Genomic DNA, 13,453 nt, shown 5'->3' on the forward strand with positions numbered 1-13,453 from the left:
GCCATGGCAGGTGGAAGACCTCAAGGCAGTTCTCTGGAAGATAGCGACAGTGAGTGAGCTCCAGAGCCAGGGATTTACCCAGGCAGACCAGGCCTCTCAACAACCCAACAAGAGAGGTGAGTGCTGGCTCCCAGTGGGTCCTGGGGTCCAGCTGCATGAGGTCACCGTGCTACAGTGGGCTGCTCTCATTTTACTCCAAACCAGAAMGTGCTCTGCAAGTGCTCTGCAAAGCATACACAGTGGTTGGGGGTCAGATGTGTGGTGGAGGATGCCCATTTCAGGGGGCAGAGTGTGTCAGTGGCCTGGGGTGGAGAGTACCCATTGCGTGGACTAAGGCAAAGCCACTCAGCTCCCAGGCTGGGCTCGTAGAACTGACTGCAAGACTGTACAGGAGTCCAGGAAAAGAGACGGACATCTCTCTCCATTTAATTTTTTCTGCTGTAGGTAAGCAGTGCTGCAGTCTCTTGCACAGGTGTCTTTTCCTTTCCTTTCCAGCTTGCTTCTGGAAATACTGTGTCACCAAATGAGCGACACAAGAAGAGCCCTGCCTGCCACCTGCCTGCCAGCCTGCTCCATGACGCCTCTACCCAAACAGCTGCCAGCTGGCCCCTCTGTGAGTGACCCTGCCTGGCCATCACACCACAGTGCGCTCTGGTTTCCACAGAGCAATSAAAGGTCTTCATTTCCTCATGATGGAAAAGGGAGAGGATCTGCAGCAGAGAAGGCATGTCATAGGGAAGGGGAAAAGACCCATCAGGGCCCAGGAGAGGGTGCCCCCCACAGCCACATGCCTATTGCCCTGCATATCAGATGATCAGTGGGGCAAATTGCAGTCACAGCAAGGCAGAGCTGCCACCATACCCTTGGAGGGGTTTGCAGGCCACCAGCAGGAGCCAAGTGCAGGAAATGGCACTGTGTAGAAAGGCAAAGCACTGTCACCTCCCTGAATAAACCTCTTGCAGCTGTGCACTGTGTCCTGGCTTGCTCCATCCCACAGTTGCTCCATCTCCACATCGTGAAGGGCCCTGTTTCCTCCTGTTGCAGTGCGCAGGATGTGGGTAGATCACAGTGAAGCACATGAGCATCCCAGGAAGGGAATATCTCTCCTGCAAGCAGCGCTGAAGTGTTGCAGGAGCCTCATGGCCACGTGCAGCCTGGTGATTCAGCAGTGCCAGGTTGGCAGGCTGTTGTGGGTTATGGCTTTGCCTATGTTAAAGCYCCAAAGAGCTTCCACCATGGGAAAGACCCCCTCCTTCTCTCTATCCACTGTAGCTGTCTCAGTGCCCTGCAGCCTTGGCCTGCGTGCAGACAACACACAAACAAGCACTATTAAAATAAAGTTTATTGCTGTTCTTAGTTTAAAAAAACAAACAAACCAAACAACCAAAACCCATTAAAAAAAAAAAAAAAAAAAAAAAAACAGTTCCCAAATCCAGCACTATCAGAAGCAGGTTTGCAAGGACACATCTTTTAGTGCAAAGAGGGAAGCAGTAGTGAGATTTGGAGGGTGATTCTGCCATCTCTCTGTGTCTCCACAGAGGCCATTACACTCGTATTACAGTATTTTTTGTCCACCAGCAAAAGGCTGGAGAGAGCTGGCTGAATTCATAGATGCTGGCAGGAGCCCTGGGGAGCTGGAGGTATCTGATGGGGGAGGATGGGAAGTCATGGCCATGCAGRACGACTTTTATTCCTCTTACACCAAAGATGCTGGATGGGAAGGGACAAAAAAAGAGCCAAGGGCAGTGGGCTGGCACCAAATCTGCCAGATATCTCCCACAAAAACAATGCTTCGCAGACCAGTTTTTGCCTGCTCTCTCAGGCTGACTGGTCCTGGGGTGTGGAAACCACATGAATGTCCTACCCTACAGCTCTCCAAATCAGACRCTTTCAGTTTTGGTGGGGATTGGGAATGTGGTGGTAGAACCGCATTTGCACATGGCTGCATCTCTCATGGTGTTAGGCAAGGTGAAGATAGCTTTTTTAGCTCGCAGGAGCCAGGCAGGACTTTACAGCCAGCTGCTTGTGTACTTAGGTGCTTTCAGTTCTTCTAGTATGCTCGGGAGGAATGCCCTGACACCAGTGAGGGTATGGCTGCACCAGGCTGGTCTGCAAGATCCCAGCAGATCCCTCTGCCCTGAGCCCTCTACAGAGCCCTCATGCATCTCCTTCCCAACCCATGGCATGTCCTGGCACTCTCACACCAAGCATCATCCCTAGCACCTACATGCCCCTAAAGAAGTATTAGATGCACATTGCAATTCTTTCCTTTAGCAGCAGGGGTAGTTAACTGCTGCAGTAAATTACTGAATGCAGATTCTCTAAGTGTCTTCAGGTCTAATGTGGATGCTTTAGTAGAAGRGACACCAGCCACAAATTCTACAGAAGAATGACTGGGTGGATTCAAACAGCTACTTTTCCCATGAATCTGTGATGGGCTGGTCACTTGGGTGCTTCTTCCTGAACATACAGGACTGCTCCGCCTGTGTGGGGCTAGCAATTTGGGTGGCAGCCATAGAGACCAGGGCCAGGCAAAGCAGGGCATTAGATGCTCATGCAGTTCCAGCAGTGGATGATATAGCAGTAGCTGGTAAGACTGTTTGGGAGATCTCATCTCTTTCATCAAGGGTGCCAATACAAAAGGCTAGTGCTCAGATTTTCCTATGATGTGTAGTTCCAGGCCATACTGGCAACCCCAGAAGACCTGTCTTTAGGAGGTGGGGAAGTAGTTGGAACCGCAGCCAGGTAGTGACCAGGACATACACATGCTGATGGCATATCAGGGCTGCAGCCAGCCGGCAGAGGAGGAGGGGACAGCAGCGGCTGTGAAGCAAGGCGTTGTTTCCAAAAGGCAGTGGCTAATGCCATAAACCCCCCTCCAAATCCTCTCTYAGCCAGGGTTTGGTTGTGTCAGGCCTATGGAGACAGAGGGGGTCTGGACAGAGGCAGTGCTGCTGGCATGCTTCCAGCAGCAGCACTAGGTCATCTTCTTGGCGACACTGGCGTAGGTGCGTTCTATCTCTTCATCCGCTGGGCACGTGTGGCTGAACTCATCGCAGGCGTAGGCGTTGTTCAGGTAGCGCCAGACACCTGTCATGTCCTCTGGGATCTCAAAGTCACGGTACTTCTTGGCTGCGATCTAGAGTAGAGGGAGCAGAGGAGAGAGAGGGAGGCTAAGACTCCCAACACTTCAGAAAGATTTGCTTCCCAGCTTAGCAGGGACAAGTAAGGGGCCTCAGGCCCCCTGCTCACATCACCACCCCCAGGCTCTTTACCCTGTCTCCTTACCACCTCCTGGGGTGGATGCTCTCTGTTTTGGTCCTGCRAGCCAGTGCTATTACCTTGATGATGTGCAGTTTGGGCAGGAGGTTACAGTCAGCTAGTGTCAAGTGATCTCCATCCAAGAATTTTCTCTTGGAGACAGTAACATCCTCCATGCTGTCCTGATCGATCTCCTCAGGGAGAGGGGTGTTCATGTAGACATCCAGGCGCTGAAACTCCCGCAGCAGGGCCTTCTCGAAATCTGGGTGGACAGGAGAATACTCAGAGCCAGCCTGCAACATCCAGATCCAGTGGCTCCCCTCAGCTCCCAGCACACTGCCGGGCTCATAACTGTGCCAGGCCTCCTGACCAMCTTGCTGAGCCTCTCCCAGACTTTGTGTACGGGCATGAAGACCTCTGGGCCAAGCTTGTGGTACACAGAGCTGGACCCCTGCAAGGGCCTCTTCTGCTAGGTGACAGAGAATACACAATGAAAACTCTGGGAGCAGAGCTGTCAGAAGACATGCATCTAAGCATTGCTCRTATCCTCACATTACAATGACATCTGATAGGCCTCAGCTCTGCTAACTGGAGCCAAAAGCTGGGACCAGCWTAGCAGCATCGCCTCTTGCCTCCTCTCTGGGACCTGACCTCCAGGATGTGCTTTCCTCAGCAGGGCAGGCTGCCAGGCGTCCTGGCCTCTGGCTAGCATCTGCATGCAGCTCTGCATTTGCTGGGGGTGCRAGCCCCAAGGAGTGCAGAGGGAAAAGAAGGACTGCGTTCATCCTTCCTGCCTGCTCTTTTGCTTGCCAGCRTGGCTTCACTGGAAAAGATTGCAAGCCCAAAGCAACAGGAACCCCAGTGTGATAGCAGGATTTATCTATCAGCAAACAAGATGCTTTCCAACAAAAGTGCTGCTCCCCTAGCAAGGCAGATTGACAGCCCTCTTCCCCAYGAGGCCCTTCCTCTGAGAGGCAGTGTACACTAGGAGCCTGCCTCAGCAGCGTGGCTCTCCCAGCCACAGCCACGAGCTGGTCAGAGACATGGGGGACCCTGTGCCCTCCAACCRTTGTTTCTTACTGATATTTGCTTCCTTGCGTGGATTCTTGATGTACGCCGAGAACTTGGCAAAGATGTCACTACCAACATCGAAGGACTCCTTGTATTTGGGGCTCAAGTGTGGATACCTTTAAAGAGATGCTTCTGTCAGTACAAAAAAGAACAGACTCAGAGATGTGGCTGCATGGTCCTTAACAATAGTCAGCTGCATCATTTCCAGAACCGTGGTTCCTGGCATTGGTACTGGTGGATGCAGGTGCAGTTCAGCCAGTTGTGAGCGTATTGTGAAGCTTTAAGTGATTGCAGTTGCCTCTCTGGGAGCTGTAGCCTAGTCTTGGGTGTTTGCTATGAGAAAATCATACTGCAGCAACCCCAGGGGGCAGAGTTATAGGACGCCAGTGGCCCCAGAGCAGACTTCTGCTTGCAGATTGGGGTCACTCACAGCAGCTCTGACCCAGCCCGGAGGATGCATGCTGGAATGAGAGGGGCCTGGGGAAGCCAGAAACTTGCATGACTTCCTCAGGGAAGGTCTTTTGGTTGCTGAGATGTCCCAGGATGTACTGCAAGGKTAGACATGTCCGAGGAACTGGATGAAAGATGCATTTGAAAGCTCCATTTTACACTCAGCAGCAGGGCTGCAGCTCTTCTCYTCAGTTCAGACAGACTATTCCCTCCCCAGCCACCCTCTTGGCCAGCTGTACTCCCATATTCAAATAGAGGTGTTTTCTTTGACTGAGCTGAACAGAGAAGATAAAACATGCAAAAAGCATCTCACATTCCYACCTACCCTTTGATACCAGCTGCTGCTGAGGGCTGCAAAACCAACAGCACCACCTCACTGGGGCTCTTGGCCCACACACCTGCAAGCAACATCCCCCCTACTCGCCTGCTCCTTCCACTTCTGCCCACGTGGAGGGACCAGATAGTGCACTTCCTCCCATTGTTTTCTCTCCCAGGCCACCCTGTTTCCTTGCAGCCTAACCTGTTGCACAGAAGACACACTCAGCACTGCAAGCTCTGACCCTGCAGARCAAGGTCCCACAAGGGTGTAGGAGTGTGGCCACAGGTCAGCATGATGGGCCAAGRGTTGGTACCCTGCCCCCATGCTGGTTTCCAGGCACCTTCCACCATCCTACCTTGTTTTTCCCATCTGCCAAACACTACTCAATGCTGCTAAGYGCCCTGCAGGCCCTGAAAGGGGGAAGGAGCAAGTTATAATTACATGGGTGGGCCAAGGGTCTGCTCCAGGAACTCCTCTATCTTAATGAAGTCCGTTTTCAGCTCCCTGTTGAACAGCAAGAAGGGTGGGTTGGTGCCTGGTGCTAAATCTTTTAGCTCTTCAGGTTTCCTGGAATAAAGAAAATAAGTAGACTCAGTGCCTGCAGATTTTCTGCACCAGCTAGTTTCCCTGGAGCAATAAACAAGACCTGGATGGAAACATGGGAGAACACAGGGCCTGGAGGATCTCCATTTATATGCTCTGCTGACTTTGGGGGGCTGGGAAGTGTTCTCCAACTGTTCTGTTGGTCTGATGGTGCTTGGACTTGCACACAAATCCAGCAGGACAGGTAGCTGTTGTCCTTGTATGTACTTGCACATAGACAGATCTCTGTGCTGGCCCATCCCATGCATCCATACAGTGTGGTCACCACACAGGCAGGGGAACATGAAGCAGGAATTGTCACTGCTGCCCCTCTTACAGTGACAGGGTTACCCCAGTGCAGGGTAAGGTGCAGGGCCAGGGCAGCCCATGCTGACAGAGGTGCTTTGGGAAGGGAGGAAAGCACTCACAGAGGAGAGCTGAGCCATGGGCTCTCTCACCATACAGGTTCTGATGGCACAAAGCTGTGTTGTGGTGTTGTCTTACCTGGTCATGTCCACTGTGGTCACATTGAACTTGACTCCTTTGAGCCAGAGCACCATGAAGAGGCGCTGACAGAAGGGGCAATTTCCAATGTTTTCTCCATCCAGACCAGCCTGCAGGGAAAGCACAAAAAACATGGATTTACCCCAACATCCAGGCCCCGCACTTGGGRCACTCCTAGGGGTGCACCAAACAGTCCCTCAGAGAGTGTAGCTCTATACCACTGCAGTACCCTACAGCCTTCCATCCAGATCTGCAGGACCTCTCCTCTCCATTTTCTTTGCAGACTTAGGCAGACTTTGAGGTTTGGGGTGCTGGCACAGGGTCTTGTAACAGCAGGAATTTCATCACAGCGCCTATGTTTGTTTATCTATCTATCAGTCTGTCTGTCTACCATCCACCTAGCACATGCTTCYGGGCCTGGCTGCTGTGTTGTGAACGCACGTGCCAGATTTGTGAATGCAGTGGGCAAGAGCAAGGGGTCCAATATCTCCTTTGCAAAGCCCCAGTCCAGAAAGGTAGGTGGCTTGGAGTTGGAGAACTGCCTAAACTGATCTCAGGAGAAAGACAACCAGAACACATAGCCCAAACCATAGCCCAAGCCAGTATGCCCTTCAGGTAGCCCATTAAGTAGCTCTTCCCTGCAAATTGGTCCCAGCTGGGCCCTGTCTTGGAGCTGCAGGTGGCAGTCATGCTGGGGGGCCTCAGCTGTAGGAGCCCTCTGTCCTGAACCATGGTCTTGCTGCTATTGGAAAATGCTGGAGACTGTCCTCAAGATGGTCAGGCTTGGATCCTTCCTAGAGATGTGAGATAAAACAGGGAGGAGGAGGAGGCTGGGAGAAGGAGGTGGAAGGTGATTGATAATAGATGGGAGAGGAAGGGAGGGTCCACTTGGCTGAAAGGCAAGACTCCAGAGGGCGGACGCAAAGGGAAATGTGCTCATGCTTGCCAGGAAAAGAGTGGTTTGTTTTTGTGTGCTGTTAGCGTCTGGCTGTTTTTCCTTTGTGTTTAAAGAGCCCAGGCATAAATTCCCCAGGTTTAGGATGGCAAAGAGCTACACAAACASCTTCCTTCGCCTCTGCGAGGAGAAGGAGTGGGGGGGCACGATCTGGGAACTGCGTGGCTGCCAGCCTCGTTTTACAAGTAGGACCTGTGCTCTTGCCCTGCTGCTGGATTGGCAAAGTGCTGGCAGCTGCACCAGCTCCTAGTAGGAAGTCTATCCTTGCCCATGTGGAGGTGAGTCTGTGCTCTCCATCCCACCTAGTATCAGTGGGAAATGGAGCCATGTGTCTGTTTCTGAAGTTTTAATCTTCTGCAGACAGTGCTGTGTCAACAGAGCCATGATGTTCCAGCGATACAAGCACATTATCTCAGGGGACTGTTCTGTAACCTGTTTTTCTGCAATGTATTTTAAACTCCAGGATGAAATCAAGCATCAGTGAGGACACTGGAGAGCAGGGAGCTTGGACAACCTGTCTGAGTCCTGTCAGATTTCCCTCAGGGTTTTGCCCATCTGGTGCCAGTTCGGTAAGTGGCAAGAAAGCAGAAGTCCAGAGGCTAAGCAGGAAAGTGATGAGATTTTGGAGAATCTGATGGAATTGAAAAAAGTCAAGTAGCTGCAGGCAGGAATAACATCCCTAGAAACCTTTAGACACTAGAAAGCTTAGCTTCTCTGGGAGAGTTACACTGGCCTAAGACTCACTCTAAAGACAGTAAATTGATCAAAACAAGAAAGTACTAACACTCAAAGTGGTCAGGTGAAGGTTATGGTATGCTTTTCTACCAGACCAAAAGCAATCATCCTTCCAAAAGGATGCAAATGCTTTTCAATCAGTATTTCTTATTCTCACTTGTCACAAAATTGTGCTCATGAGAAAAAAACAATACTTTCCTTTGCTCAAGTTTCCTATGGATAAACTCTGAAGCAAGGGTCTCATGTGAGAGTCCTGAGCATCAACACATTTTCACTGGTGCAGAGAGGGCCTTGTAGGGGCTGGAGATCCATCCCCCCTCTGCACATCCATGGCATTGTGGCTGATTGTCACCAAAGCAAATTGTGTCTAAAGAAACGGAGCTAGGAAGAAGGAGAGGAATGGAGTATGTGCGAGTTAGAGCAGCACATAAAACCCAGCCTGGGGGTATGCATTCAGCAAATCCACATTTACATCTCCTGTGCCCTTTTTTTTCCTGTCTTTGAAGATCCATCACAGAAGGGAATTTAGCATGTTAATGTTACTTGCTGGTTATTAATTAGAAAATTATGAAGATGCAGCCTGCATGGCATACCAGGGTCACTGACAGCACTGAGAGCCCTGACCCCAGTGTGCTCCAGGGCCTGTGGGTGTTTGCTGCCTCTTCCTGCCATCACTTGCTCTGACTGCAGCACCCCAGAGCCCTCAGAAAAGCTCTCTGAGAGCCTGGTCCCACTAAGCTGGGGCAGTAGGCCATGCAGCGGGAGCTGTGAGTCCACCRGAGTTGTTCCTGGGTGGTTTCTGCCCTGGAGCCAGTTTGGCATGAAGGTCATAAATCACTAATCTGCTTCCTATATCAGCTTCTGATAAATGAGAATTGATTTAAAATAGATAACACGGTGTATCAAGTGTCCTGTGGGGAAATTGGAGGGAAGATAATCAGAAAATAGCCACAACGGCTGACCTGCTCTCATACCAATGGGTCTCTCTACTGCCCTTCCCAGTCCATCATCTATGGCAGTTACAAGTCAAAACTAACACTATCTTTTGAAGCATCTCRAAGAACAACAGCTCAGAAGGTGCTTTTGTGGCTGCCCTGCATGAGGACTGACTGCTAAATGGACCATGAATTTTGTACTTTCTTGTTGTTCCCCTGAGATTTCTCTCGCTGGGGGCAGAGCCACACAGGGTGGCAGAAGAGGGGAGCCAGTTGATTGTGCTTCCACTTACTTTCCTCCATCAGTACAAGGCTGGGGAGCGAGGGGGCTTAATTGCAAATTGTCTCGTCAGCTACGTGGGACCTGCTATGCTGAGCCAACGCAATGAGTGGCTCTGCACGAGATGGTGCTGTGCAAGGCAAATGGGGGAATGGCAGTGAGGGACAGGGCAATACGGGCAGACTGGATACCCCTCACCAAGGATGGTACTGTTCGTGCCCAGGCTGGCTGTACTGTCCCATCTCAGACCTCTCCATAATTGCCTTATAACTCCAACCTCTGAACAGCTCAGGGTGTTTTTCCCTTTTGTCTTTTAAAAACAGAAGRGTGAGTAATTTTAGATCACAAAGAAAGGAAAACCAGGATAACCCCTGCAGAAAAAAATGAAGCCAGGCTCATCCTACGATGCTCAGAACCAAATCTTTATCAAGAGGAAACGGGAGCAGTTCCACTGGTGCTTGAGCACTGCAGAGAGGCGAAGGGCTGTGGCTTGGCCCAGGTGAGCCCAGAGAGCAACGAGACCCAGGTGATCTCCAGAGGTCCCTTCCAACCTTGCCAATTCTATGATTCTGTGACCCTGCCATGGCCCTGGAGGACACTGCCCACCCAGCAAMCTTCAGGAACTAGGGTGCTCAGAGGAAAGAGTTTTGGAGAAATTTGTWGTCACATGCTTTCCTTCCCCAGCAGGGCCCAAGCAGCAAGGAGGGGAAGTCTCTGCTCTTTGCTTCCTTCTCCAGAGAGCGTCTCTTCCCCTACRGCAGCCTGGCACCCCAGGCTGGGGGAAGGCAGAGCCTGCAGCTCTCCCAGGCTGATTTCCTCACTGGTTTTCCTTCTAACCCTCCAGTCCTTCCTTGAGAGAATGGAAGTGCAGAGCCATCACAGCACAATGATGGGAAAAAACAGCTGTACTCTGGGTTTTCAAACCCCCTCCTCCCCGGGCAAGCCAATGTGGGGCTGCTTTATGGGATGCAGCTGTAAAGATGCCTCTGGATCCATATCTGGRTACAGAGGCGATGCCACTGAGGGCTGCTGAGGCCATGGAAGTGTAGCTGGCATGGGATGAGGAATTGTGGTCTTAGGAGGTCTGCACTGGTCTCTAAAATAAAGCCTAGTAGAGGGCTAGAGATGGCCAGATGTGTGGGACAGAGTGGGAGGCTTGAGCCAGCCCAGCTTTTCCAGAGAGGTGCAGGCTTTTAGCCCTAACTCTGCACCTTTGCAGGGAGTTGAATGCACAAGATATTAAACACTCAAAGTTGCTTAGAAGCCCCMATGTTTCCTCCCTTGGTGAAACAGCATGAAACATGGTAGGAGGAGGGAGGCAATGAGTGTGTCCGGGGCACGGCTGACGCTGTCTAGATTCACTCAACACCCACCCAGTGCTCCATGACCTGCCCACAATTCCTGTGTGGCTACCCAGAAAATTGGAGAGCAGTCTTGGAGTTGGCTAAACTCCTCATGGGACTAAGCATAAGGGACAGAGCCTCTTCCTGATGGTGCCAGGCAGGGAGATGCTCAACTACCTGGCACCCTGAGGACTGCTGCCAGGTGGGATGGCTGGGTCATGCACCCTGGAGAAGGCATGTCTGGGACTGATTTTGCCAGTGCAGGACTTTCTCCAGCGGGACATACTTGCGCAAAGCCTGCCAGAGCAGCTGGGCAGTGGTTACGTGAGCTAGCAACACCGCAGGGCCTTCCCAGAGTTTGAAGATGACAAGAGAGGGAATATGAGAAATTATGAATAGGCTCTTGGGAACTGCCACCCACAGATCCCCATCCTTGCCAAGTTAATTTAGCATTTGCTGAAAGTTCTACCAGGCCCCAAGAAGGTGTCGCACACTGGTGCACGCTTGAAGCCAGCACACTCACACGAGCACTGGCTTACTGGCAGCACCCGTCCCAGGATAGCCATGATTTATGGCTGTCATCGCTGACACCAGCAGTGGTATCTCAGAGGACAGATTGCAGCCTGGGAGACGTGTGGGGTGCCCTGGCACTTCACAGTACAGTAAGGTGCCTGTTTGCTCAGCCCCTTCTGGATCTCACATGACTTCAATAAATCTGTGCCTTAAAGGGTAGGAGAATGAGACACAGCATCAATTTGTCTGTTAACTTGTCAGAGGGGGTTTTCAGTGCTAAATTAAGATTTAGGGGAAGTCCTGACCAAGCTGCTGCTTTGTTTTCTGTTCCCTTCTSTACAAAACCCCCTTAAACCTTCTGCAGCCATTACAGTAACGGCGTGTATCRTTTTCCTTTTTGCCCCAGACATCCTTGCGAGGGAAAGTAGTGTGGAAGGAGAGAATTTAATTTTTCTGAGTTACAATCACCCAGAAAACACACTTGCCTGGATTCAACCTTGAGAAGCTCAGCACCTGGTGATTATCCTTGCAGCCACAGCTTCAGCAAGGGGATGGGAGAGACTTTCTTCTGCTAAGCCACAGATAATCCTTTCTGACAACAGTTATTTCCAATTACATCCCTCTGCAAGCAAGGGTGTGGTGCCAACATGGACCTTCACCCAGCACTGGTAGGGGGTGTCAGGCACCTGTACTGGTGGGAAAAGTGCACCAAAGATGCGGTGGTCCTTTCAGACACTTAGTTGTCTCTAGAAGAGTAGCGAAGGCTACACAGCTCACAGCAGTTTGCTGCTCAGAGGTTGAAAGGCTGCTTGGAGAACTACCCTTAACACTATGACATGGTGGCAAACAGTGCTATTGCTCTTCCCCCACTCGCTTGCAACATGACAGCATGCCTGGGGCCACATCCTGTCCCAGGGGCCTCTCTGCCACCACCACTTGCATATGCGCTTATGCAGAATTCAGTTGTCAGCCTTGGCTCCTCTCTTTCTATTCCCTGCATGTTTTCTGTGAATGTTTTGAACAGGAGTGTTGAAATGTTCCAGAGGAAGTATTTGAAAAATTGCTTAACGGAGGAAAAAACATTTCCAGCGAATAATCCCCTAGGGCTGGCCTAAGAAGCCATCCCATCCCTCCCCATCCGCCCACACGTGGGCACTCGCACAGGCTCCCAAAGCCTTGTAGAGTTTGTTTCACAACTCCCGCTCAAAGAAAAAATTGAAGTAGCTGCTCTGTTTCACTTCAGCACTCCTGCTTGCTTTTCCTGGGCTGAGACACCTCTCCTCTTGGTTTCAAGAGGCACACGTGCCTCTTCGTTGTAACAACTACCAGCAGCACTGTTCGGCAGGTGACCACTGCCAAAGCTAACACAGCATCCAGGGTTGGATGCCACCAAGCTCCCCAACGGGAGTTGGAGGGGGCACAACACTCTGTCTCTGCCCAAGCCAAAGTGTCCTAGGTATCCTCACTGCCAGGCTCCAGCGTCCCGCATGCCCAGGCTCCAGGAACAGGCAAGTAACCCTCGGTTGGCACTCTTYGCCAGACTCTGAAACATGAAGCCGCTCACAAACTTCCATCACTTGAAACTAGCTAGAGATTAATGACACCTTGGAAAAAGACAGGYTACAGCCCACCCACCTCTGAGCCCACAGGCAACAGCTAATAAGCAAACACGCCTTGGGGAACTCACCTTCACAAAAAGCTCGATCTCGGGCTCCTTTTTGGGACTGTGCCGCTGATTCTCCATCCTGGTGGAAAGGGAGACCGTTGGCTGCTCACTGCTGGGGTGAGTTGATCTGTTCTCTGCTAAGCCCCCTGGGCGAGCTGGCAGGGAGGTTTTCTGAAGGCAGATGTCTTGAACACCTCTATTGCACTCACTCCCCTGTGGAGTGCTGTGGCTTGCCCTTTCCTTCCTTTTTGAAGTGGGGAGGAGCGATGGGGTGTACGCAGTGACCTGCTAGAGGGGTGGGGGGAACTGCAGAGGCCTCCCAGCCGTGACTCAGCACCAGTCTATCTGGATGCATTCACGGGTCCCGTTCCAGTCTATCAAACYAGTCCAGGCGCTGCCCTGGAGACTCCAAGAAGTGGGCTCGTGGCCCAGAAAGACCCGTCACTGCTGCTGTAATCTCTAAGGCGGGAGAGTGGKTTTTTTGCACAGGAAACAGACAGGAAGCATCTCGCGCTCCAGTTCTCTCACTAGGACTGGCCTAGAGGGGAAGGTCTTCACCTTCTCCATCCTCCCCTCCTTGCACTTAACTACAGAGCGCCCTGTGACTCCCTGCAGGGGCAAGCTGTGCCCCCTCAGAGAGGGGGGCCTGCCTCCTTCTGGAAAGCACGGCTTTGCCGTGCCATGTCTTGGAGCCACCAGCACCTACCACATCCTTCCAGCAGTGCTTTGAGGATGTCAGTGCTACCTCTTGGCCACTAGGTCCACAGCTGAGCTGGGGAATCTGGATGGGTTCCAGCTGTGACCTCCAGCCCCTCTCTCCTCTGGGTGGATTGAGCTGA

At 51.7% G+C, this 13,453-nt stretch overlaps 1 protein-coding gene across 2 annotated transcripts; it reads right to left on the minus strand.

The window, feature by feature from the left end:
* Positions 1–1,324: 1,324 nt before the first annotated feature.
* On the minus strand, positions 1,325–12,879 carry CLIC2 (CLIC family member 2). 2 transcript variants are annotated; one of them, XM_085324242.1, is made up of 6 exons: positions 12,636–12,877; positions 6,188–6,297; positions 5,543–5,668; positions 4,342–4,448; positions 3,342–3,523; positions 1,325–3,139 (listed from the first exon to the last, which is right to left on the minus strand). In XM_085324242.1, the coding sequence occupies exons 1-6, from the start codon at positions 12,690–12,692 to the stop codon at positions 2,978–2,980; spliced, it is 744 nt and encodes a 247-aa protein (XP_085180368.1). In that variant the 5' UTR covers positions 12,693–12,877; the 3' UTR covers positions 1,325–2,977. The 2 variants fall into 2 exon arrangements, with proteins under 2 accessions (XP_085180368.1, XP_085180370.1); XM_085324244.1 differs by lacking the exon at positions 5,543–5,668 and having other exon boundaries at positions 12,636–12,879.
* Between the last annotated feature and the right edge of the window lie 574 nt (positions 12,880–13,453).

Source organism: Rhea americana, unplaced genomic scaffold, assembly GCF_003343005.1.
Source record: "Rhea americana isolate MKP2758 unplaced genomic scaffold, rheAme1 scaffold_90, whole genome shotgun sequence".
NCBI classification, from domain to species: domain Eukaryota; kingdom Metazoa; phylum Chordata; class Aves; order Rheiformes; family Rheidae; genus Rhea; species Rhea americana.